Source organism: Convolutriloba macropyga, chromosome 8 (genome assembly GCF_964194025.1).
Source record: "Convolutriloba macropyga chromosome 8, txConMacr16.3, whole genome shotgun sequence".
In the NCBI taxonomy this organism is placed as follows: Eukaryota; Metazoa; Xenacoelomorpha; order Acoela; family Convolutidae; genus Convolutriloba; species Convolutriloba macropyga.
This window is the reverse complement of record NC_134475.1, coordinates 13,727,970-13,755,492: the sequence shown is the minus strand read 5'-3', so window position 1 is coordinate 13,755,492 and position 27,523 is coordinate 13,727,970. Positions and strand designations below refer to the sequence as shown.

Here is a 27,523-nt window from a genome sequence, read left to right as displayed (position 1 = left end):
CAGCTTCGCTCTCATAAAGATCTGCTCCATCCTCTGCATTCGAGTTTGCAGACGCTTAGGTGGTGCAAAATTGTTTATGCTTCGATGGGAGCTGTCTTGATGAAGGGAGGCTGTTAGTTTGACTCATCTCTTTTTGCAATTAGTTGTTTGTTTTCAAGAGTTGTCTGTCTTTGTTTCACTCTTTTTCTGCTGATGTTTGTGTAATATTTTCCCTTCTAGATTTGAAACATACGAAATGCGTTGAAAATGTAGTGCTTGGAGGGCACCGGACGAGCCAATATTCACCCAGTATTGAGGGGGAGCATTTTTTATTTGAGAATTTCTATGGAAAACAGCCCACATTGCTTTCAGATTGATAGAAATGCAATTAAGTGTAATGCATCTGGTCTGGAATAGTTAACTCATTAGTTTGTTAGTTGAAATTGAGTATAACAAGCATGGTAGCTGCAGGCAACAGTAAATCGGCGCCACCCTCAATTAAAGCAACCGGCCACAAAAATCGTCGAACCAGCAGCTTCAAAAGATCAATGCCGACGAAACTTCAAAAACGGCAAGCCAGAACAGTCTCAAAAAATAGGGTTTTTCATGGAGCTCAATATTTTCACCTGAACGATGTTGTTAGCGTGACTGACAAAACCGATGGGCAGCAGTATTTCGCGGTAATAAGAAGTCTACTGCAGAACGAATTTCTGGAAAGTTTTGCTCAGCTTAGCTGGGTCCTCCCAAAGATCAAAAGTAGCGTATTCAATGTAAACGATTATGCCCTCGGTCCAGATGAAGATGTATTAAGAACTCTAGACTGTTTAACATTTGTTTGCCCTGGCGCATCGCATTTGAAAGTTTGTCCGAATTAATGTTATTTGATAGTTTTTGGAGTAATTTACTTTTAATCCTTAATGGCTTTGAAAGATCGGTAAAATACAAGTACTAGCAATTTGGGAATTTTGATTGATTTCGTTTTCAGGTTATAATGGTTCGCTAATCAACGTGGCTTAGCTTTGACATAAATGACACTTAATCATCAATGGTGAGTTGGAAAACAGCATCATTAATTTTGTTAGTTAGTAGAAGTAATTTGAGTGGTTTTTTTCAAGGTAGTGTTTAATCCTGGAGAAATGTTCCCAAGTCAAAACGCGTGGAACGGAGAGACTAACGACCTTGCTTCTTCTGTTATGGCCCCCAATGATTATCAAGCAAGCTCTGGTTTCGAGCATCTGCAAGATGCAGCCAACCAATCAAGTGCCGCCCAGCTACAACCCAGCGCTTTGACATCAGTGGCTCACGTTTTCAAGCAGCAACCGGACGATGCTACCGAGTATGTACCAGAAGCCAAACGATTGGCTTATGCGCCTAGCCCCTTTGTCAACAAAAGTCCTGGTAGTCCATACTGTGAAAATGGATCGATAAGTTCGCCTATGAGTGTTGCAGCTGCGTCTTCTTTAGACGCTTATCACCAAGGAATGCAGTCACAGCACCACCAAATTGATCCCACTAATTTTGAACAGAGTGGAACTGTCTCCACAAACGACCTGGCCTGTGCCACACCGTCACAAATACAACCTGGCCAATATTCAGCTGAGCATTTTAACGCTTTGTCACCTTTCGGTCAACAGCACTCGACCGGTCACGCATTGGGACAGAATCCCATGCTATCACAACCTCAGCAACCAGAGTTGAACCATGGTCACTCCTCTTCGTTAGGTGCGCACTCTAATATTAACCAACTCTCAACTTATCCACCAATGTCAAATTCGCCCAGAAATTACCTCACACCTTCTCCAATTGGCTCAGCAGACTCGAGCACCTTGGCTGCTTCGTCAGCCTTGGGTAGATACGGTACTGGCGCACCTTTGTACCCTGGTCAAGGCTTAACCAGTCAACCTAGCAGTCGGCCTCTTAGTCCAGTAGTCTTCTCTGATTTGGCGCAGAGGCATCTCTCAGCGGCCCAGTTTCCCTCTCATTACCTCCCCACAGGTCTTCCAGCCGTGTCTGCTCATCAAATGTCATCCATGCCGCCCCACCCTTCCCAGTTTGCTCCTCCACAGTCTCCACATGGTCTGGCTCCAGGCTCTCTCATGAGAATGGGCTTCCCTTACAGGTGAGAATCTATCTGAATAAAAGAGGCTCTCTACTGAATTTTTTGTATTAATAGAACTGATTTTTTTAAAAAAAAATATGTGTTCTTTAGGTATCCACCCTCGCCCTACTTCGACTTCCGGAGTGGCCACCCCCCGTCGCCATATCATCCGTACCAGCTTTCAAACGGCCCCAACGCGCCTCCCTTCTTCAGGGACGAGTTCATCAAGCCGGGAAGGAAACCAGCGAGTCCTGGCTCCGTGTATCCCCAAATGCAGTCGAACGAAGTCATTACATTGGCAGATGTGTGCGAAATGAAAGACCCCGATGACCTGAGCAAGATTGCTCTCTCAAATGCTGACGAGCTACTTGCTGAGAGCAACGGGTCCAAAGAAATGGCAACACGGGTGTTGGAGATCGAATCCCGCCTGTGTTTTTCTCTCCTCAATTTGAGGTTAAGCGATCCGGTGATGTACATTTACAACCCCCTAGACTATGCCAGACAGATCCACCAAACATTTGTCCTCAAATGGGGCTCAAGACCCAAGCGGGTTTTGTTTTTGGGCATGAATCCAGGACCCTTTGGAATGGCACAAAATGGGGTAAGATTTGTATTTCCTAATCCTAATGCAAATTATGAACCAATTATGTAGGCGTGTTCGATTTCTTCATGCAAGTTCTTGTCTCATCGATTTGATATCGTTTCAAGAGACTTTTGCGCTTGACTTTTGCCTTATCTAAATCGCTCTTATTCAGGGCTAATGGGACGAAATTTTAACAATCGACTCTAAAGCTAATCAAAGTAATTTCTATAATATTTATAAATAATTTTATAATATTTATATATGATGCATGGTTTCTTGGGATTAAAATTTCAGAAAATTTATGCTGGGATTTTAGATGAAAGCAAATGTTCTCTCTGTTACAAGTTTGTATTTCGCAAATTAATGGCGAATTGAACTAGGAAGTGTGAGCCTAGTTTCATTCTGTCTCCCAAAGCTCTCCCGGTAACAAAAATACAAATACCTAATCGCTCCTGTACTACTTATAGTCATAAATGTCTTCTTAACGGAAAGTTGTTTGACTGGTTTAACGTTTCACACCTTTCACTTGACTGTTTTCTTAATCTAAATTTCCCCCTCATTCTCAATTTTAAGCAGCCTAACTTAATTGGCGCCAGATAATTACAAAAGAAACAAATGAAAAGTGTGCCGAAATTTGTTAAATGTTTTAAACTTAAATCAAGTTAGTCTTTCAGAAACATTTTCATCAACTTCATTTGAGGCTCACTAGTAAAATTTTTGCCAGCGGGCTACAACAGAATGTATCCCCCAACACGCGTATTGCCATTTTGTATTCATTTGCTTTATACTTGATTTTTTACAGCTCGTATAGCCGTTTTCTATTCAGTTATTGCTGTAATTTGACTTTGACGTGGAGCTTTTGGGGTTTTATTTGTTTTTAATCACTGGTGACTTCAACAATTTACGATGAATGAGTTTTCTAATCAACTGGAAAGAAAATGTTAAGAGTTAATATGAGAATGCAGTTAAATCAAGGAAGAATGTCCAGTTTTAACAAGAATAAACTTGGTTTTTAATTCTCCGAATTCTGGGGGTCTGTCCCATATTGTAACCCCCGCCACAAAACTATGACCCCCATTATTGTAAGTTAACCATGATGGGGGGCTTTAGGTGATCTGACCACTAAGGTGGGGGTGGGGCTATAATGAGAAAGACCTAGTTTCTATATGCCACAAGTCAAACTAAAACTATCCACCAGACGGAATGAGTTCTTTCCGCGAAATATTAAAAATCATGTGAACTAAAAAGTAATCCAAATATTTATGCGTAAAATGAAGGTTTTGTCAGACCGGCTTGCAGTCTGGACAGAACTTCTTGAGCAGTTAAGTTCTCTGCCCTCTTTAGTCGGTCTCTCGTGTCACAGTTGTTTTTGGTAGTAGTGGTCGCAGCCATTCATTCAGTCGGTGGTCTGTCAATGTCTTGGCCGTGTTGCTTGTTGGGTTCAGGTGGCAGATTTAGGAGCCTGCCCTCTTTAGACGCTCTCTTGTGTCAGTTGTTTCTGGTAGTACTGGTTGCAGCCATTCATTCAGTCGGTGGTCTGTCATTGTCTTGGCGGTGTTGCTTGTTGGGTTCAGGCGGTAGATTTAGGAGCCTGGGAACGAGTTGGATGAAGTATACTGATCGGAACTCTGCTCTGCACGGTTGGTGGAACTTGTTGAGTTCGAACTGTGACGATCTGTTGGATTTCGCTTGGACGACGGCATCAGCAATTATTCGCCTGACTGTTGAAAGGATTGCTGGATGCTCTTTCACTGTGAGAGGTCACTTCAGGTATGCGTCCTCCTTTTGCAGCCCTTTTAGCTGGCAGCATGGTCTCATTGGTTGGTTATTAGCGAACTTGGTGGTGTCTCTGGGTAGTGATTGCCACATCTGATGCATGTGCTTCTTGAGAACAATCTTTCGCCTTGTGATCAAAGCCTTGGGACTGATAGCAGTTTTGTTGATAGCTGCCTTGAACTCATCCAGATTCATGTCCTGACCCTACTCCGGCTTTCACAAAACTATGGTTGTTAGCATACTTGGCGCTGAACTTTCAATTGGTGGGAAGCAAAGCTCCCATATACTCGCTTTGGATATAGTGGGACATCCTCGATCAAGGTGTCACTGGGCTTGGGCATCTGCAGCTTGAGTTGTAGTCTTTTGTCATCTTGCTGAATTTTAGTTGCTGCTGTTGGGTTGTCGATTATTCCAAATATTTTGTATTGGGTTCCATGCTAATTCTACTAGTAAGTCGTGACATGAGCCAGCACACGTGACTTTCATCCAGAATTCAGAGAAGTGAAAATAAATAGTTTCACACTTTTTTCTTCTGGTAATGAAAATTTGTTTCTACCTTTTTCTGGTTTCATTTATCTTGAACTGGTGAAACTTGTACGGATCCAGTTAAAGTAGAACGCGTGCATATTTATTCATCTGACAGTAATGAATTAAACCAAAAGCATGATGTTTATTTTTTCTATTAATCTATAGAAGTACGAGCTAGGAGTATGTGTTTTCTAACTCTTCTTTCAATTCTTTTTTAGATGCTTTTTTATTTCAGTTATTGTTCATTAGGGCAGCTGTGTGCGCTCTCAGCCATTATGAAGTTTAGAGGCTGGTATTTTTGTGGTCAATGACAATGTTAAGATCTCAATGAGAAAACCATTTTAAAAATGATTTTACACTTTCTATTGTCTCGTTGTTTGTTTGAAAATCTTGAGTCTGCAATTTGAAAATCTCAATGAACAGAAAAGAAATAGACACAAGCAATCAGTTCTTTTAAATCCAGACTGCTATGTTTTGAAAATTGACAACGGATTGGAGCACGGTTCTGATGCAGTACATTCTTTTACTCTTTATTTCGAGGAGAGAATTTCTACCTATCTTTGACGTAGAGTGATTATCTGGAAATTAAATATTTGACCATTTAAAATTTGAGTTTTGTTCTTATCGCCAAATTGAGCGAATATCACCCTTGTTTTGATATCACACAATCTGCGCAAAAATGTAGCATTTTTGAATGGGGCCATTTCACATCAATCGTGTATGTTATCAATTGTTTGAGTGAGTTTAACTTGGTAAAAGGATGATGAAAGGATAAATGTGTTACATCCTGTGATCTTTTATAAAGTGGTGTGTTTGAAGTAACACTAGCTTTGTTTCTATCTTATCCGATCCAACTTGTTTACCTTTGGGCTGGGTCTACGATGCAAGTTGTTGACATTAATTGACTGCTTTCCAAACAGAGGCAGGCTAAAACTGCAAAGTGTATATGTGCAAAGTGTCTCATTGATTCTTTCTTTCTTTCTCTAGAGTAATTGCACTAACAAATGCACTCTTTCACATTCAGTGTTAGTGACCAGGTTTCTTCTGTTATTGTTATTGTAACAAACTTCTTTCTTTCTCCTTTCATTAGTCTAACATTGCCGAGCAAGCAACCTTTGCTATTTGCTGCTCTATCACCCCCTTCCTCCCTCCCCTCCCCTTAGACGCTTTTATGCTCTGATTCGTGTTGTGTTGATAGCGTACGGAATAGATCTCTCATGCATTATTTAGTAGCACTTTGTCAGAACAAACGCTGAATTAAGACAAACTTGTGCTAATTTGCGATTGAGTTTGTGCGAGAAGCATGTGCTTGTTGTGTTTCCACATTGTTCGATTATGTATGAGCATCAAAGGCTTAAAGTGCAATAAATGCACGCGAGTATTGACTCTTTTACTTTGCCTTTTTGAAGCAAATATTAACCCGATGAATTGATAACCGATTCATGTTTGAAACTATTTGGTTCACTTTAGAAAGCACCGCAAGGTCACTACTCACCTCCATCCATATTCTTGGCTATCGATCGTATCGAAACTGTTAGTTCAAGATATCCAACATTGAATTGACATTTGTGGTGAGTAGTATAAAAAGTGACTAGAACCTCAACGGGTGGGGGGGGGGGCTGTGGGACGGACAATTACTGCAGCGTGGCCATCTACAACGTCCGTCCCCTCCCCCGTTGAGGTTCTAGTCGCTGTTTTATACTACTGTGGTGTCTTGTTTCGATGTGATAGTTACCAAATGCCAATGTCCTTTTTTGACGAAAGCATAGCAATAGTCAGGAATCCAGATTCTTTATGTTCAAGTTATGAATTTAAATAAACAGATCAGATAGAGCTCATTAAATCTGTTTTTGAATTTAAGCTTCGTGAGAGTGGTTACTGGTCATTAAAATTCGTTCTGTAACAATTTCGGGAAGAAACCCACTCAATTTGAGATAGGAAAAAATACCCCCACAGAAAGAAACCAGCACTTGACTTTTAAAAAGCTGTGCATTTGGTTATGCATTAGTGGCCCGTGAGACTTGATATGAAACCGTCAGAAACGACCAACGATTAAGTTATAACGTTTACACTGTGGGGTTTATTTTCAGTCCGATTCTATGAGGATGCTAAATTTTGCAGAAATTCTTCTGACGATTAAGCTTGTACTTTGAAAGCTTTATTTTTTGAAGCGAGTTGTTAAAACTGTCAGAAGAACGGAGACCGCTACCTAAGATATTCAAAAATTTTTAATAGGCTCTCGGCGGCTATTATTTAAGCGCTCTCCTTTTTACCATTTTACAACTCTAGGAGGAATAATTGTGATCTTTTTCAAATTGGTGACTTCTATTTTTAGAGCATGTGCTTTAGAAGAAGTCAAATGCCGCGCGTGAAAAGAAGTATTTATGTGAACCTGCTGAACAAAAGTCAAAGCATAGATAAAATTTAGTGGTTTTTGCTCAAGCATTATTCTTAGAGAGAGAGAGAGAGAGAGAGAGAGAGAGAGCGAACGAGAAAATAGGTGTAAAAAAATTTGCGCGAAGCGAGCGATATTTCTTTGATTCCGCGCGGCTTTTTCAAAACGGTTTTTTTGTTTTAACTCAACTTTTTCAGCCGAAGGTGTTTGTATCAATTATCTAAGCTGGTAATAGTATGTTTGGGATCATTTTTGAAGCAAATAGTAGTTTTAAGATTCAATTTTTGGATGCTCTTAAACAAAATATGTAGCAATTATAGTAGTCCTGTGGTCTTTTGGATGCATTTTTTCGCTTGACCGGTTGTCTGACCCTTTTGACTTTTTGTCCTCAGAATCGGGATAAAGAGATAACGACCGGAGGGCATTCGGTTCTCTCAGATTCTTGTGACTGACTATACTCTAAGTATGCGATTCACCAAAATTGTTTTGAAATAAATTCATGGTGTGAAGGTTGGTTTTTAGAGTAATTATAGCTAAATTTTGGTCAATATTTATTTTTTTTCGAAGTTTTGCCTTTTCTGAATATACTTTTTGCGATAGTTTTTGTTGTTCACTATTTACTCTGGAGCTATTATATAGGTAATAATGTATATGCTGCTGAGTGCTGCTGATACTTCAAGGTTATACATGGCCATTTTCAATGAAATGAAGTACATAAATTTGTAATTTCGATCCGACTTTTCATTGTTTACCTTTTTGATTGTTGATTAGCGTTTTCCGACTCGCATGGAGTTGTTCACTAATCGAGCAGTAGAGTATTTTAAAGGTTTCCCAGAATAAATAACGGGATGTATAATTTTAATTTTTAAAAGAAATTATTTAACACTTTATCTTTCGTCGGTTTTCTGTATGTAACGTTTCTGTTGTTTTTTTAATGGACGATACTCATTTATTGGATGATTACTATCTGTATTACAAGCTGTTTTCCCAATAGTGGCATCTTGCGAAGAAATTTTATCAGGTAATTTTCTAGGTATCAATTTTGGCTTTTCTCATTTTTTTCCTATGTTAATGTTTCAAAACTATTACTGAATTAATAGTTCATTTTATTTGTTTAGTGGTGGGCTGGATTGTCAGTGAATGTCTACTGCCATTCAGAATTAATTATATATCAAATTAGAAGACGCACCAAATTTCTGTTTCTTCATTTCTGTTTCAATCCAGATGTGCTTAAAGTGGATTAACGGCCTCTGTTTTGGGTTAATTTGCCGGTTGTGTTTGGAAGTTTCAACTAAAATTTGAGTGCTATTGAGCCTTAGAGCATAATTAATTGGAGCATAATCAGTAAAAAGAACTAAGATTGTCCCATTGTGTTTGGATGTTCGGAGCTGTATTTTGATTTCACTGATCTGTCCTTTGAATTAATTTTTCCACGTTATTATCTGGATATAAATAACTCTGACAGTAATAACGCTTGTTTTAATTTCTTTCCATGATCAATTTTTCTTTTCCGGTCTTTGATGCTTTAATTTTCTGAGAAATTTTGCCTTTTTTCAATATAGTCCACAGGCTAATGCTGTTGTCTTCATTTGTGAAATTCTAAATGTTCAATCTTGATTAATGAAAATTTAGTTTTTTCTTCGCTGCAGAGAAATTATGCTCTTCTTTTCTTTATCAGATGACCTCTGATCATTTTCAAACTTATCGACGCAAAAACAATACGTGGCCAATGTCCGAAAATGAAAATTTCAGTATTTTGTGTTTTGGAATCGAGTGAGAACTGTCCCAGTGTTCACAATAATACCCCACTTCAACGAGGAAATATAGCTAGGAAAAACGTGGAATTAAGTCACTTATCGTGAAAAAGACTAAAACTTGGTCACAGTATTCATGGGTAAACGTAACCCATTTGCATAACTTTAAACATGTACTCAGTCTAAAACTTTATCGCCAAAATTTGATTTGTAATTGTTTAAGACCCAATTCAAAGACTAAATTGTTTTTGTGAACAATGATATGTGTAATCGAAAAACTGCTAATTGTTTTCTTAATCTGGAATTAATATGAAGATGGAATTTCTGCTGAAATCAATCATCAATTGAGCTTACTTTCATCGCGGTCTAATTGACACTATAATAGTTATTTGGAGAGTTACTGATAGTGTCGAAACTAGTGACTTATAGCATGGAAATGTCCCAAGTATTCATGCTAGCTTGAAAAACGCTTTATGAAAAGTGAGTGCACATATCCTATTTTTAAGCAAATTTGAACTAAATTAACCTAGTGTAACTGGTTCCACACTCGCATACAACTCTAATCTTAAAACATGGGTCGTGAAAATGCGCGACAACATCTAGTATGTCTACTGGATTTTCTGGACAGCGGCCACGTTATTAATTGCTCTTGAACGAAGTTCATAGCAATTATTGTAAACGTGTTGGTCTTTTTATGCAATTTTTTCGCTTGACCATTTTGCGCTTTTCGACGTTAAACAATATAATGAAAACCAAAGGGGAAAAGACAGAAATCGTAAAAATTTTATAAGCAGAGCTTAGCCCAAAGATTTTTTAAAAATTAAGCTGCACTGTAAAGTTTGTTGGATTTACTATTACGAAATGAGTGATGTTTACCTGAAAGACTTCTTAGGTCTATGTGTTTTCAATTAGTTGTGTGATTTGGAGTTTGTCTTTTTCCTAAAATTTTAGTTTTAAAGGAGATCGAATTAGTTTATTAATGGTTTTTCTACAATATATAAATAGCATTGCAGTTCTTGACATGCTGTGAAGCCCAAAACGAAATTTTTTGATGAATTGCATTTTTTGTCCAACAAATTGTTTCCTTTGGATTTTCATTCTTTTGATCTGTGCTTTCCTAATGTGTCTCGGTTCGCACAGTGAGCTCTGGAGATCCGAGGCTGTGAGAAGAGTTATCTGGAGAAGTGTTAGTTCCGTCATTTTTAATTACTCCTGAACGAAGTTCATAGCAATTATTGTAAACGTGTTGATCTTTTTTATGCAAATTTTTCGCTTGACCATTTTGCGGTTTTCTTCTAGAACATTAGTTGACTTCTCAAGTGACTTTTTCACGCTTTCACTCTTCATGTTTCAGTGATCTCTATTGCTTTCACTCCGAAGCAAAGCTTGTTGCTAATATAAAATCGGTTGCAGAATAGTGAACACAAGGGTCTGGTAGCCGAGTGATCAATAATGTGGTTAAGGATCAGGAGGTCAATGGTTCGAATCCCGGTGGGGTCAAATTTTCTATCCGCCTCGTTCGAGATCAATTCTTCCGTTGTATTTATGTTGTATTTATTGTGACTGAGTTAGGATTTGATCGTTTTGAACTCAATTTGGATTTTGCTTTTTCGACTTCATTGATTTTGGTGATGTTGAACGTAGTTAGCGAAGATGTTCAGATGCCTTCAATAGCAAGAAACGTCGTTCTTTATGTAAAAGATTTGTGTAGTTTGAACAAGCTTCTCAAATCGTAGTTAATTTAACGCAACTTGATTTTTATCCCTCAACCTTTGAGTCTAATTGAGATTCTCTAAGTGATTTCCTCTTGGTTCCAAAGTTTTTCAGGTTGTTCAGGCTATTCATACACCAAGTTTTATCATTTTTGAACTTTATACTACGGAATATTAATTTTCGCGGCTAATCGTAGATATGTAGTTGACGCTCTCTAAATTCATAAAATTTTGGATTTTTTTTGTTTTGACTTTGGCTTCTTCTACTTATCATTTAGGTTAATTGTTGACGAGTGCGATGTTTTCTATGGAGGCACAGGTGAAACTTTTGATAGCTGATACTTTTTTAAAGTTGTTTCAAGAAAATCAATAGATTATTTTTAAAAAGTTTTTTTCCGAGTTTTAAATTAGTATTGACAAGAAATAGTTTTAGTTGCTTCTTACAGAAACAACTATATATTAACTATCTATTTACTATATTTAGTATATATTTCATAAAATTTGTTTTCTTAATTTGATTTCCTTTCAAATGCATAGGGAATTATTGGTTATTTGCCAGTGATCGTTTATTGTTACTAGCCCCTTAGTCTCATTAATAAGAATTCCCATCAGCCCTCCGATAAAACATTGTTCGAATTGGTTAGTAGTTCCATTTTGAAGCTGATTTTGGTAACCGAAAAGCCATGTTTTTGAAAATTGTGTTGATTTTTCTATTCACACCCTTAACTTGTGAATTGTTTGCTGTTTTTTTGATATTAATTGGTAGGAAGTGGCTAACGAGTTCAACATATCGTTTTACGTTTTTTTATTGTTTATTCCAATAACTTTTCAAAGATTTTGAGTTCGTTCAAGCAATATTTTATTTACCCATGTCTTACATATACTCTTTTTCAAAAACGCGTATTTTGAATTTTGCATGGTTGAATTTTCTACCAATTTTTAAATCGAAACCGCGCAGAAATTAGATTGTTTTTTTAGCATTTTTTTTTCTTTTTTTTTGCATTTGTGTTTCTTAGATTTGTTAACCAATTTGTTAGATCAATAGTTTGTTAGCCTCTATTTAAGTGATCTGATTATGCATTCGCATGTTTGATTTTTTTTTTAATGTAGAGGTTATTTTATTGATTCTCTACTCAGTTATAAGTCTAAATTGAAAATGTGCAATTACAGTTTGCATTTTAGTTTGAAACTATGTAATTTTGGAACTGGTTTTTTTGTTGGGTAAAATAAATTGTTACTTGATTTTTTTTTCGAATTGACCGTATTTTTTGTTCAATTGACAGTAATTCGAGTTGTTTCAGTTTCACCGTGTTCATTAATGGCCGCGCAGCGATGGCTGAGGCCATTTTTGGCCTTCTCTTAGTTTTTTACAATACAAAGAATTTGGATTGTATTTGTGCGCTGTTTTTTAAAGATGTTTCACACATTTTTCAATGACTCTGGTCTTTCAAAACGGAATAATCAGGTAAAAGGTAAAGCCCACCGGCCATTAAGTTTCATTAGATGCCCAAAGTGGGCTTTAGTAGTAGAGTGGTGCAACTGCTGGGATGGCCTTAATTTAAGGTCAAAAGGTCATTTTTAGGAGTTTTGAGCCCAAAATGCGGCAATATTTTGCGTTCATTGTCATTTTCTGAATTGTTTGTTGGATCAGTCTAAAATTGAGGTTTGTAAAAGTTGATAAAGGTCTTTTGCAAGACACAATTTCTTCTTTTTATGACAATTTTAAGAGCTATAATCTTCTGGAACTCCAAACCAATTTTTTTTAATTTTTGAATTTTTCGTGCCTCAAGGGCCAGGCAATATCGTTTCAGGTTTGATAATAGAGCGCTGCATAGTTTCTAGTAACAATGGAATGGTTTGCAACATTTTAATGTCTCGAATTATAGCATTTTTTGTGTAAACTCTGCATTTTGAAGTTTTTATAAAATTTTCGTCAATCTTGATTTTTGTCCGGCCGAAAGGGCCATAAACCTATTCCACGGTCTGATTAAAGTTAATGTATGGTTGTTAGTGTCAATGGAATAGTTTCGAACAATTTAACATTTCGAATTTTATAAGTTTTTTGATAACATTTGCATTTTTTTTGGAAACATATATTTCAGTTTTTTTCCTCAGTAGCCTGGCAACCTCCTCCAGGGTTGATAGTATGTTATTACATAGTTGCTACGGGCTATGGAGCTGTTTTCAACATGTTAACATTACCAATTTCTAGTTTTTGAATTTTGATTTTTTTTTAAATTATTGTCTATCGATCGTTGAGCCAATGATTTTTTAAGGCTTGGAATTGGGTTACTGGATATCCTCTAGAGACACAGAAATGGTTCTGAAGATATTAATCTCAAATTTTTCAGCAATATTTCATTAGAATTTGCAATTGATTTCAATTTTTTGTATTTTTCTGAGTTAATCGATCTTCAAGGGCCAATGATTTTTAATGTCTTGCAGATATAATACTGGACCAATTTCAGAGACAAAAATTGTTTTTGAACATATTGTTGAAATAGGTAAAATAAAGGGGATCAAATTTAGCCTTGGGGGTAAAAGCTTCAAGAGTTTTAGCAATGAGTATATTTTTGTTTAGTTTGTTTGACTGCTTTAGTTTTGTTCAATTGTTCAGCTGATCAGGTAGAGTACTTCGAAGTTCTTAGTTCAATTCTTTGGATTGTATTTAAGGACCTGTCCTGTTATTTTTTATTTCGTCGTCAAGATTTTTGTTACGACTATATGACGTCACAATCACTTCAAATCTACTTTTTGTTCATTCGTTTATGCAATTGCAACTGAATTGCTTGTGTGACGTCAATTTTCACTCTTTGTGGAGTGGGTTCTTTGTTCATTTGCGTGAACAAGTTTTTGGTCACACGTGACTTACCTCACTCTGAAAAATGACTTCTTCACTCTGAAATTGACTTTTCTTTACTATAATTCAAAGAGATCAGGTCGAATCAGTGCGTGTCACTCTAAATGAAGGTTATTTGAGGGCATGTATTAGAAATTGCAATAAGTGAAACAGATTCTTAATGAAAATATGGCATAAAAGGTTTTAAAAAATGATTTTTTGTGCCTGATTCTTTTATCTTTTTGAGACTGCAAGTCTACGAAGCTATTGCGGCTATTTTCTAGCGATCTGGCAGCTATGTTGTTTATTTTTTGAAATGTTAGATTTTCGTACAGATTTGTCATTTTTACCTACTTTCAATTCAAGAATTTTGGAGCATATAAATAACTCATGTTTTTAATAGATAAAAGCTATTTTTTACTCTGATTTTTTGCTGCTTCTTTAGTTTTTTTGCTGCTTCGTTCATTCAAAGGCGCTCTGATAGTCAGCAGTTTGGGTAATATGTAACATCAAACAATTGGTTATGATCTTACAGAGCTAGACAAGTTATCGGTTTTTGTCTTAATGGACTTGATTTGACTGTTTTTTCATCACTTTTAATTGACTATGGTTGTTGCCTGAGCGTCGGAACGAGCATCATTCTAATTAGATTCGTTTGAAGCATCTTTGGATTTGATTGTTTTTCGAGTTGTGTAATACCATAAACTACAACAACAATGAATGCGGGTTTTGCATTTGCCTCCAGTTTTTAAATTTTGTGGATTGAGTACCAAATCTTATTGATTGTAAAAAAGGGGATATGGGAAATTTCCATCTTGTTTTCATTCAAGAGTTCATTTTAACTTGGATTTGATATTTGTGTTCTTTTCAAGGCATCAATTACTATTTTTTGCTCTTTTAGTGTTAGCAACTGTTTCATACTTGTTTCAAATCAATGTGAAATTCTTCGTTTGAGACAGACGCCGTTTCCTGCTGTTTTTCTACATCATTCATTCAAAGGTTATCATTTTTGGTATCTTTCTGCTGTTTTAAATGGAAATTGAAATTTCCCGCATAGCTTGCAGTGTAACTTAACGGAACGTTAGAAGTTGTATTTGTAATAGTAGCAATGCGGGTAGTGAAAATTGCGATTAACCTTCAATTTTCGGAGCTATTTCCGTGTGCCCTTTTTTAAAGTAGTTCAAGTGTGTGTTATGTAAACTGGATACTAACTACTGATGTTTCTGCTCTCTAACTCTCACTCGGGCTGTGTTGAGGAAAAAGTAGCGAAAATGATTGGGTGAATACTTTTGGTCTGTTATTATTGTGGCCGTTATTATTCCTAGCATTCCTAAACTACCTCTTTTGGGATGGAAGTAACTGAGTTTATTTATACTCTTTAAACCACTGGTATTATTATTACTGCTTCTAATGTAGTTGTTCGTATTATACTACTCTCTTCCAATCACTGTGTATTGAACGTAAGCGGACAAAAATGAGTTGAAAAGCGACCATGGATAATTCTATTTTTGTACTTTCTCGTCACTCTTTTCGTATAAGATATACTCTATATATTTTAAGTGAAGTTTGCATTTACCTGCACTTGATTAATAGGAAAAAGCGCTGTATAGTATAATCATGCTTGTGAAAGTGTCACTATTTAACCAAGATATGGAGGAATAAGTAACCAGCACTACTACCAGTGTTATTGCGAAGGCTATTTTTCCATAATCTCAACTACTATACCATAGCTACTGCTCTAGCACGACTCCTGTAGTACCATTATATAGAAAATGAATTCGCGTTTGAGTGACAGTACGAAAGCTGAAAAGAGAAGGCTAGCTGATGATAATGATAAACAAGCAACTATATACTCGCTCTTTCGCTCGTTTCATCCAGAAAAGAGTACCCACACCACCAATGCTAGTAATGTTATATCTATTGCTTGTTATAATAAACAAAAAAGATGCTGTTTTTGAGTTGTTGTTTTGGAAATCGAAAGTAAATTGCCAATCTGAGCGACTATATGTACATATTCCCGCCTTATTTCTCGCTTACTGTTCCCCCGCGCTTTTAAAAATGAAAATAAAGGAAGCTTTTCCTATTTTTGCAAATATAGCTATCTTTGTGTCTACTCATGCAGAGCTAACTGGATTGCTGCAGCTTATCACTTTGCCGACGTATCCGCTGGACGAATTCTGGATTTGGTTATTTTCCAACATTAACAGATTTTAGATAAATCTTGATGTCAAAAGCCTGAATAAATTGAAAAAACGATTATTTGTGTTGATAGCGGATTTAGCTTGGCCATGTGTAATAGTTATTATTATTTTTATAGTTTTATTGCGTCAGATACTAATTTTTAAGGAGGGATAGGGCTTACTAAACATGATGTTTTATCTAGAAGTTGAGTGGGGCCCCGACCAACTGTTGACCAACTGTTGCTTTTTCTATCGGTGAAAATAATTGGGAAATCTGAGAGCCTGTAAATGAGAATTTGTAAATTTTTTGTGTTTTCTTGACTGGAATCGGTTTAAAAAGACTGCGATTGGTTTTGAGTCGTGTTTATGCTGTACCATCATTACTAGAAGGAATACTATTAGTTTTACAATCATTACTCTTATATACTACGCTGTATTGGAAGCAGCCGAAGGAAAATGGATATAATGGAGGGAATATAACCACTATTTTGCCTAGTTGTTTTTATTTCGAGTATTTTACTACTATTTGTGTGTGTGTTCATATCTTTAGTTGATGAGAATCTATCTCTGTATATGATATTTTATAACACGGTACTAATGCGGCTGTGGTTGGATCTTATGATTATTGGTGTAATAACATTCAACACCCCCCCAACTTCCCCCTCCCCCTACCTCCTTTCGTGTGTCGTTCTCTCTATCTATTCCGTTCATCTATTTTTGAACCTCCTTTTTCGCGTGCGCTCTCTCTGCCTATCTAGCTTACTCGGCATTGCTGATTCTGGTCATAAGCTTCTTTCTCCGTGGCGTGTATTTGTGTTGCGCTCTATTTCTGTTTCTGTTTCAATTTGCAGTTAAATCAATCCTTAATATTCAATTTTTTGCCCTTGTTTGTGTAGGCTGGGTAGGTAATGAATGGATAAAAAAAGAGAAAAGGAACGGGGTTGCTACCCCTGCCTTTACTACTAACCCTACCACCCAATACCCAACCAACCATCCAAGCAGGCAATCGAGTCAACGATCCTTGACTGAAATTTGTAGTAACTCTTTTGAATTTGTGCCTCATGTCTTGTGAAAATCATACACCACCAACAACTACCCCCACCGCTATACACAACCCTATTTCTGCTGGTACTCTGCCACTGAATTAATTCTCTTATTCCTCACTTTTCACTACTTACTTACAGCTACAGCATGAGAAAGCAGAAAGCAATCAAAATTAAATTTTGTATCCTAGGTTTTGCTCGCTACGCTCACTGCATAAACTGCGAATTAATTGGTACCTAAAAAGTGATCATCCGTGTTGATATGATGCCTAAGCATGAGCTGAAACGGGAATAGAGGGAGGGAGCAATGCAGGGAATAATGCGCCTAATTAGTGTGTGTTATACCTAAAGCGTGAATGGCGTATTGAGTTTTGTTGAGGTTTAAATGTTACAAAATACCTAAAGAAAACTAAAACAGTCTAAATGGGGAAGGCTGTTTAATTAATGAGGAAACCTAACTGTGCTTACTGCATTTGGTAACAAAAGTTGATTGCTTGAAATAACGACTCGAGTTTGTTTTTCTATTCAACTTAGCTTCATTTGGACGCGTAGAAACGCTGCCATTTCGTATCCTATAATTTGATGTTTTTCTGATTTGCATGAAAATTAACAGGAGAAGCGTTTACACCTCCTCTTTATTTCGCGCACAGAAAAGTTAGAAGCATGTATGGCTTCCTGGTTAAGATCTCGGACTGGCGTTCGGAGAACGAGAATTCGAACCTCCTAATGGTCGGCAATTTTGGCACCCACCCATAAAAATCTCGAAGTCTGCAAAATATATTTTTCCACTTCTTAATTAGGCCATTCTGCCTGCCGTTCGAGAACAGTTCGTCCGATGTTAGTCGGTTTATGTTCGACATTGTACAAAGTTATGCAAAAAAAGTACCTTGGCGACCTGTAGTTCTTCTAGTCTAATAGAAAACAGATTTTACTCTGAGTTCTGTTTTGAATGCTTGGTTTTGAATGCGGAGCAGTTTTATGTTTTTTCAAAAGTTAGCGGAAAAATTAGTTGTTTAAGGCGAAGCGATGGCGGCTATTATTGGGGACATCGTGGTTTTTTACAATCCAAGAATTGGATTGTATTGGTGCTGTCTTTTATTGTAAGATGTTTTCACACATTTTTTTCTTGACTTGAAGCTTTCAAAGCGGGATAAACAGGTAAAGCTCAGCGGGCATCAAGTTTCATTAGAGGCCCTTAGCCGCGTTTAGTAGTCCTTCAAGCGCTTAGAGTGGTGAAGCTACTGTGAAGGCCGTAATTCAAAATTGTTGCAGTTTTTCGCGTTTTTTCGTAATTTTTTGCAGGACTTTTTGCAGGACCAGTCTAAATTGAGGTTTGTAAAAGTTGATTAAGGTCTTTTTGCAAGCCATATTTTTAATGGCCATTTTAAGAGCCATATGTTTTGGTTCTCCAAACGCAAACACGCAAATTTATACTAATTTTTTGAAATTTTTGTCTCCAGCTAGTTTTTCCGGCACCATGGGCCCAGGAATTTAATCTAGGGTTGGATAATAAGTTACTGCATAATTGCTAGAGGTAATGGATTGGTTATCAGTATTTTGATAACACGAGTTTTAGCAATTTTTTGATAGAATTTCAATATTTCCGTAATGTTATATTCCAACGGTATTGATCTTTATGAACCAAGGAAACTATTTAAGGTTTGAAATAGATACTGGATAGTCTCTGGAGAAAATTAAATGGTTCTGAAGATGTTAGTATCACGAATTTAAGCAATATTTTGTTTTAATTTTTTAAGATTGTCATTTTCTGAGTTTAACGATCTTTAATGGCCAATGAAACTTTCCTAGGTCTTGTAGATGGGTTACAAGTCAGAACTCCACAGACCAAAAATGAACATTTTTTGGTCTGTGGTCTTTTGAACATTTTATTTCCGCAAAATTTAGGAACTTTCTTTGAATTTCGCACTTGTCAGATTTTTTGAAGCGTATATCATATTTCTGGTTTATCTACCTTTAGTGGATAAATCTGTTTCAAGACTTTTCAATGATTTAATGAGTGTATTAAATTGTATCATATTTGGACTTCAGGGTAAAAGCTTCAAGATTTTAAATAATGATTATTTTTTGTTTAGTTTGTTTGATTATTTTAGTTTCTCAACTTTTGAGATTGTGTTTCTGGCTGGGATTGTTCAACTGGTCTGCTGGTCAGGTACATTAGTTCTGTTTTTCATTCAATTCTTTTATCGTATTTTGGGGAGTTGTCCTGCTATGTTTTTTAATTCGTCGTCTCCATTGATGATTCTTGCGACATTTGACTTTTTCAATTTCAGTGATTTCTACTGCTTTGCCGTTAAAATTTGTGTGCGTGACGTCATTTGTTCTGCTATTAGGTCAATTGCGTGACTTACTTCGCTCAAAAAATGACTTCTGAACTCACTGAACTTTAAATATTATGAACATTTACTAGTTAAAGATCAATAATAGTGTGCATCTAAGTAGTGTCAAACTTATATGCCCTAATTCTTGAGTATTAGAGTCGAGTTTTTGATTTCGAATATTAATTTTGAAAAAGCTCCATTACGTCTTTTTACTTATAGAGCGTATGTGTCTCATGAAAATGACAGTCCGAATCTAACCCGAAAAGTCTAGTGGTCTATTAAAGGACTGGTGGTCAATCTTTCTATCTTATTTCTTTAGTTGTTTCAATTCCATGGAAAGCCACAAGCGGCTATTTGCCGTCAATCTCCAGGCTATGTTTTGAATATGTGGTCTAAAGCAGTAAGGGAACAAATTTTAATGCAACACTGAACAATATAATCGTCTCATTAATATTATCTTCTTTTTGTTCAAGGTCACGGTGTCATTTCAAGAATCAGAGTTGAAATTAAACAGTTTTTCGGAGCAACTCCAATGTATTTATCTGTCCCCCTGTATTAAAAATATTGATCTGACCATAGTGTGCTTTCTCCAACGTAAAAAGTGTTAAGGCAGTTGATGACATGCTTGACTATACAGCAATCAAATTTCGCTACCCTTTTCCCATTTACCAGCCTTGGCAATTTTGCTGATGCCTCAAAACCCTACGAGAAGATTGGTCGTGTAGTTTCCTTTCCTTTGTAAAAATTCTGGGAGCCATCGTACTTGATTAATTGCTCTCGAACGAAGTTTGAAGCAATTTTTGTAAACATGTCTATCTTTTTTAATGCAGAATTGTTGGTTGACCGTTTTTTTTTCTAGAAAATTTCTATTTCACTTCTTGAGTGACTTTTTCAACGCTTGAATTTTTGATTTTGTTGAGTGATTTGAACTGAGCGCATTCGGAAACTAATTCTTGTCAAAATACAACCTATTGCTATTGATGATTTCACATTGACCGTGAGGCGTAGAGGTTGAAGTCCTGGACTTTTGTCCGAGAGGTGGCGGATTCGAACCCCTCCCCAGTTTGAAGTTTTTGCACCACGAAAGTTTCCCTTCTAATTTTTTTAACGTCGCCAGTCGTTCAATAGCAATGCGCCCGACGTTAGTTGGTTTGTGTTTTTCAAAAGTGCAAAGGCCTGGAATTTTATCCGAACTAATCTCTTCTTATCATGTCTATCAAAAATTGAGTTTATTAATTGCTCTCAAACAAAGTTTAGCAATTGCTTTAGTCCCGTGGTCTTTTTGTGCTATTTTTTCCTTGACCGGTTTTTCATCTGACCCTTTGATCCTCAAAAAAATTTGATCCTCAAAAACAGTATAAACATGTTGAACAGGTAGAGCCCGGAGGGCATTAAATGGCTGATCAGCTTTTAGATCATCTTTTACTAGTCTCTAATTATGCGATTCGCTAAGACTTTTGAGGAGAGAAGACAATTTCAAGATATGGAGGGCGTTTTAGCTTGACCCCCCCCCCTCCCCCCTCCCTCAATCACCCTCCCAACCTTCCCCTGGTTCAACCCCCAAAGCCCCCCCATAGCTTGACCCCCACTCCGCTGACCCCACCGTGCCAATGCTGGCATCCCTAAGCCTCAGCTGGCCACTACTGAAGGCAACCGCTCGTGGCAATGTCATGAGTTTTTAAGTGTCAGATCTCATAGCCAGAAAGTTCTCATCTGAGAGTTTTTGCTTTATAAAACTCTTTTTTTACATTTTAATTGTTGCTGAAAAGTATTTTTTGTTCGAAGATGTTTGTCAGTTGAACAAAACTCAACCTGGTGTTAATCGTGCAGAAATACAGCTTAATTTTCCCAAGGAAATAAGAATGGGCAGCTTGCGAACTCTGCTTTTTACAGAATTTTTACCTACTTTCCGTTTGCGTTATCGCAAATAGTTGAGTTTCAAGATTCTTCGGAAAGTTGTTTTCAATAGAAATTGCCAAGCATTTGACTGCAAGTTTTGCCTTAATTCTGAAACTGTAGAAAAGAAATTGCTCAGTGCAAAATGACGGAAATGTTCATATGATATTCTCCTTGAAACATTAATTTTATTTTAAAAAATGTTAGGGTTTTATAATCGAATAACCGTTTCTAGTATGCATTGAACGTCCAGTAAAACTCCAGATAAATCGTCATAAAATAAACTTTGTTTTTGTTTTTGACACAAATTTTTGTTTTTGACCTAAATTGAAAAACATTCCTCCATGAAGTTGAAAGCGCTGCTTAGAAGAAATGATATATTTTTTACAGAATGACATTTTCATTGTTTTGGATTTTTGATCCAAAATTTTTGATTGACCGATTTGAGTTTGGAGTGAATTTTGCGACCTTGACTTTCGTTTTGTGTGGTCTAAATTTCTCTCATTCGCAATTTTAAGCAACTGAACTTTAGTGGCGTCATTAAAAGTCAAATGAATAGTGCGCCGAAATTGGAGTCATTTTACTTTAAATTTAAATAGTGGTTATAATTGTATATAATAACCTCTAATGACGTCATTTGAAGCCCCCTTGGCGATTTTAGTCCCCCACCCCCGAACTGAAGCAGGCTGTAATAGATTAGAGCTCACACTAGTCGTTCGAGAGGAATTCTTCCGACTTAGTAGGTTATATTTAAACATTTCTTGACTAAACTATTTTTTGATCGTTTGTTGTGCTACTTCATATATTCTCACAAGCTGTCTCCAAAAACATTGCTTCTCATTTTATATTGCAACCTTTTCCTGATAATATTTTAGAATTTTTTTGTTATGGAAGTCCCCCTTACTTGATTATCGCCCATGTTTGAAATGTTTGGCCTTAAATCAGTCTTACTTTACTTAAAAGCTTAAACACTTTATCTTAATTAATATACGAAGTGCGGTAACCTCATGCATTGTTTTCGTTGTTTTTTGCTACGGAGTACTAAAGGTCGTCTCATTCGCTGGAATTTTTTTTTTGAAAATTGTATTTCTTTTGAAAGTCAGCTTGTCCAAAATAATTAATAATAACGAAATCATAATTAGGATTTGGACGTGAATTTGAAGTTTTGTCAAAAATCGAGGTTTAAAATTGATTTGTTATAATTTGTAATATTTGAACGTAGTATTGAGTGGTGGTTGTAAAAGTTAATAATTAGTCAAAATTAATAGGACGGATATGAGATTACAATCGAAGTGCTTGCGTCATAGTAAACTTTTTTTTACAGATTCCCTTCGGTGACGGCCAATTTGTGAAGAATTTCCTCAAAATGGAGAAAGGAGTGGTGAGCAAGCCTTCGAGAGAGCACCCGAAGAGACCCATTTGGGGCCTGGAGTGTCCTCAGAGGGAGGTCTCCGGGTCCAGGTTTTGGAGTCTGGTCCAAAGCATCTCTGGTCATCCGGATGCCTTCTTCGACAACTGTTACGTGTACAACTACTGCCCCCTCGTCTTCCTAGGAATGTCCGGGAAGAACATCACCCCTCCCTCTCTGGGATCCTCGGCCAGGGAGCCACTCCTACAGGTGAGTCATAGGGGACTAGCAAGTACCTTCCGCCTGTACAATGTTTAATTGCTCTCACACGAAGTTAGTTGCAATTATATTAGTCCTGCCGTCTTTTTTATGCCATTTGTCGCTTTACCGATTTTTGTCTGATCCTTTTGAGTTTTCATTCTCACAAATGTGATAAGACTCCTCCCATGCTTCACCCCACACCCTTTCAATTAAGCTAAAGCTAGCCTTCCTGAACTGTAGCTACTGACGAACCCAACCGCTCGCCAGTCGTTTGAGAGCAATTCGCCCGTCAGTCGGTTTTGTCCTATGATTATAGTTCTTATCTATAAATTATTCTTTCCCACCGATAGCCCGCGGGAATTATAGTGATTGCACATGACCCAATAAGTGGATCAATAGAGATGGGCATAATTGTTTCGACCCACATGTGGGGGGAGGAACTATATACTCAAATGGGTTTTTTTTGTTCAGACAATTTCGGCCGAGCGATATATTCATCGTAGAGAGTTGAGGCTGGTATCATAAGAAGACTCGTCCAGCGTATAATATGGAATTAAAAAGATTTTTTCAATTTTCGCTACTTATAGGGAGTCATCGAGGTTTAATTCAGTTGTTTTTATTCACATTTTCCGTAATTTTTGTTAACTTTGCTAAAACTCGCTTAAATTTTGAAAAACAATGTTGTTGGTTTTACGGCTAGGGATAGAGAAGGCTCGCCAATTTGTTTTAATGGAGCTTTTTGGTTAATATTTTTGCTAAATTTTTCGAATTTGAGACTTTTAACTCAAAAAAGGCTCCAAATAAGCTTTTGTTTCCTACTTCGCTTAAATTTGCAGGAAGTAGAGACCTAACATCCGCTGTCACCATCTTTGAAAACTCCTAAAACTGTCCATTTGCTTCCTGTAGAAAAGTTTTTAATTGGTTTTTAATGTATTACAGATATAATGGCTTCAACACTGTGGCTTCGATAAATTGTTTGAATTTTCTAATTTGTCCGTATTTGTTTTTTTGTCGTCCTATGATTTGGCTGCAATACTAACAAGCACAGCTGGATTCCTGAGCAGTTGCAAATTGATCTGTTTTTGTTTAAAGTTCAAAGCTTATGGTTTGTTGGAACTTTTGAAAGTATTTTCAAAAAAAAATCAGTTGATTTTTGAGCTTTGTCACTTTTATATTATTTGTTTCAATTTTGTAGCTTGGTCTATGTAACGATAGGTCGCGTCCTCTTTCCAGTCAACCAAGATTCTATCTTTATTATAGTTTCATCTTAAACCAATGGTTTCTTGGCTTTGGTACTACGCATTTTTATTTTAAAAATTTGATTTTGATATTCGCTCATTCTGAGTTTTCTATTTTCTTTCCAGATTATGACACTAATGGATCGGCCCAATTCGTGCTGTTAGTTTTGCAGTCGTCCAGCATATTACGGATAACGACAAGTCTCATTTGCTTCACGTATAAATTAGCCTCCCTAATGAGCCGAGTTGATTGGAAGTTGTTTCAATCAATTTGAAATTGGTTGTTTTCAAAAAATGAGATTGTATTTTTGAACTTTGTCCTTCTTGCTCCTTATTGTCGACCTGTCACCAAGTCGCATTATTGAGAGGTTTTATAGTTTATTCAATGAACATTTAATGAAGTATAGGTTGATTTGTTTAGATCGGGCTTTATCGGATTCCTTCTTCCTTTTGTTATTTTCTGTTTTTTAATTATATTCATCGAGCTTTGGTCGAAATTAATGTTTGCTAGTACTTGTTATTTGGTGTGTCTCGTCCAGTACCCTCATTGCTGGCAAGTCTCATCGGATCTCTAATCCAGCTTTATTGTTTCACTTTATTGTTTCCAGAAAGATATGAGAGTGTTTGAACCATTTCTTTCTCTTCCTGATTTGGTAGACTGATAAATCAAAACGCGGATGGGCGGGGTCGGAGCATCATGTGCGAACGCACATTACCGAGCCTCCTTGTCTGAAATATGGTCAAAATGTTACATGTTTTGAGGATTATTGTTTTTAATTGCTCTTGAACGCAGTTCATAGCAATTATTGTAAACGTGTGTGTCTTTTTTTTTGAGTCAAATAAAAAATGCGCCGAAACTGGTGTCATTTTTTTACTTTAAATCTTAATAGTGGTATATGTTAACCTCTAATGTGGTTATTTGAAGCCCACTATAGAACTTCTTAGTCCCATTTAGGCTACCCCCCCCCCCCCCCCCACCGACTGAAGCAGGCTGCAATTGATTAGAGCTCCCACTAGTCGTTCAAGAGCAATTCTTCCGACGTTTAGTCGGTTATGTTTTGTTTAGGCATGTGACAAAGCACTCGTGGACGTCGTGAATTTAATGGGCATTGAGAAGATAGTGGCAGTGGGTCGATTTGTGGAGGAGCGATCAAAACTTGTATTGAAAACAGCCAACCGGGAAGACGTTGAGGTCATTTTCATTATGCACCCAAGCCCCATAAACCCCAAAGCCAACGCGGGCTGGGAAAGCATTGTCAAAGGACAACTTGAGGAGGCTAAAATAGCGCACTTTTTCCCTCATTTTTACAACCCGATACCGGTGACTTTTTCAACGACAGCAGCAAATGGGCCAACAAACTCGACCTCAACTGCAGGATCTCAGTCTTCGGGTTCTGGCTGCAAAGTGAACGGAGATAATACGACAACTAAAGTGTCAACCAGCAAGCCAGAATCCGCCTCTTGTGTTGTCACACCGAACCAAAACTTGTCCAATTCCGCGTGTGAAAAATTGGTCAATAATTGCGACAGCGCCGGTGCCATTCAGGGTTCGAATATCAGTTGTAAACAGGAAGCTGGTGTCTCTCATAAACAATTCGACAATATGAACACCAGGCCACAAGGACCTGCTGCTTCACTAGATCCAGGATTAAGTGGCAATCAAATTGCTCACGGTACCAAACAAACTCCCCCGTCTCTTGTGGGACAATTATCGATTGCAAGTGAAGCGTCAACGTTTGCCGATGAATTCATAAAGGCTGAAGTTACAATCACTAGTAATTCGGTTGCTGCGCAGAATGTGAACTGCGTTGCAAATCAACAGCAGCAGCCGCCACAGGGAATGGTGAAACCAGATCCCGATCATCTTTCCAGTCACCACCCGGCATCTCAAATGAGAAGCAGCAACTGTGAAAGAAGTGCAATAGACCACCTCATTGCATCAACACAAGCTCAGCAACAGAGTTTGAATTTGCCCATTCCCCATGAGGGGGGTGCCAATCAGAGCAACCAACAGCAGGGCGCCTCTCAGTTCTCTGCTGGAACCCCCCAGAACACCTTTCAACAAGCATCACAGGGTCAAACGGATAACACAAACAGCGCCACAAGTAGTAACTCACACAATCACATCTCAGCATTGGACGGTAACACAAGTAACCTTGCAAACAACACAACTGCTAATTCTACTTCTGCCATAAACCCACAAAGTCAAAACATGCTAATGCAGCAGCACTCACAAAGTGATGCTAACAACATAGTCACACAACAGCAGCAACAAAACAGTGCCGCGTTTGCATTTCAAAACAATCCATCGCACAAACTCGGCGGCTCGTCTCCAGGGTTCCAGACGAACCCAATTCCAGGCTCAGGACCACAATTGCAGTCAATTCCTCTCCCTCATCCGGGTGCCGGGTTTATGGGCTATGGGAACACGCCTCACATCATGGCCAATCCTAGCGCACACTATGGGTTTGGAGGTCCACAGCTAGGAGCCGGGAGCTATGCCACTGGAGCAGATCTCTACAGCTCAGCACCACTGTATTCTCCTCATTTGATGCCACCACACTTTGGCAACTACCCAATGAGTATGGGTGCAGCCGGAGTTGGTACTGCCGGCAACCCACCTCAACATTTTGCGCCCGCAGCACCCACTACCAGCTCACCCCAGAATTTACTGGACAATGGAACCAATGCGAACTTGACACTGAGCAATCAAACCATGAGATATGCAGCGCCTGGAACCCCGAATGGCAACGCCGCCACCACCCCCGGAATGACAAACACTTTTTTCAGCCAAACCACAAACACTAATGCGTCACAGTTTGACTGCTACGCGCCGACTTCTAACCTCTTGTCGTGACAACAGAATGAAAGAATGGAAACAGTGCCAACGGCAAATGAGAATTCGTCTATTTTGACCAATCAAACAGCAGAAATAACTGAATGCGAATTAATTTGTACGTGAAAGGAAAGACAAAGTAGTCCAGTCCAGTCCAGTATGTTAAGAAACTGATTAACTGAAAAAGAGACACAAGATATTTATTTTGTATTTGATTTGCTCTGCTCATTTTATATATTTAACTATCGTAGATTCCGGTTAGTTCTTTTTTGCACCTAATAGTTTAATATATTATAATATTAACTTGTTACTAGCAGTAGTAGTGATAATGAAGCCTCTGGGAGGTGGATAAGTGTACAATCATTTGTTTGTATTTTGTTTCTCTAGTCAAAATGAGAAGAAAAACATAAATGCCATCCCTTATGCCCCAGATCTCAATGTATATCATCAAACCAACAATTAAACTTACAATACCGTAAAGATTTGGATCTGAGGTTTTTAATCGACCAATCAAGTGCTCATAATTGATTCAAAAATGTCAACTACTCATTTCTGTCTGAAGGAGATCACAAATGTCAAAAACTGTGGTAGAAAAGAGTTACTTAGCTCGCTTTGTTAAAGTACGGATAATTTCTGAATATCGTAGTGCAATTGACTTACGGAAGCTGTTTGCATGAGCCCTATTTCTAATGATTTCAACAAAAACCCACGTAACGGT

General features: G+C 37.5%; 2 protein-coding genes across 3 annotated transcripts in view; both read left to right on the top strand.

The window, feature by feature from the left end:
* Positions 1-27,523, top strand: part of LOC142344494 (galactokinase-like) — a 451,158-nt gene that overhangs the window by 198,741 nt on the left and 224,894 nt on the right. The window lies entirely within an intron of this gene.
* Positions 944-27,523, top strand: LOC142344492 (uncharacterized). Its single transcript, XM_075396164.1, has 5 exons — positions 944-1,027; positions 1,095-2,098; positions 2,189-2,678; positions 22,447-22,740; positions 25,036-27,523. The coding sequence occupies exons 1-5, from the start codon at positions 1,025-1,027 to the stop codon at positions 26,824-26,826; spliced, it is 3,582 nt and encodes a 1,193-aa protein (XP_075252279.1). The 5' UTR covers positions 944-1,024; the 3' UTR covers positions 26,827-27,523.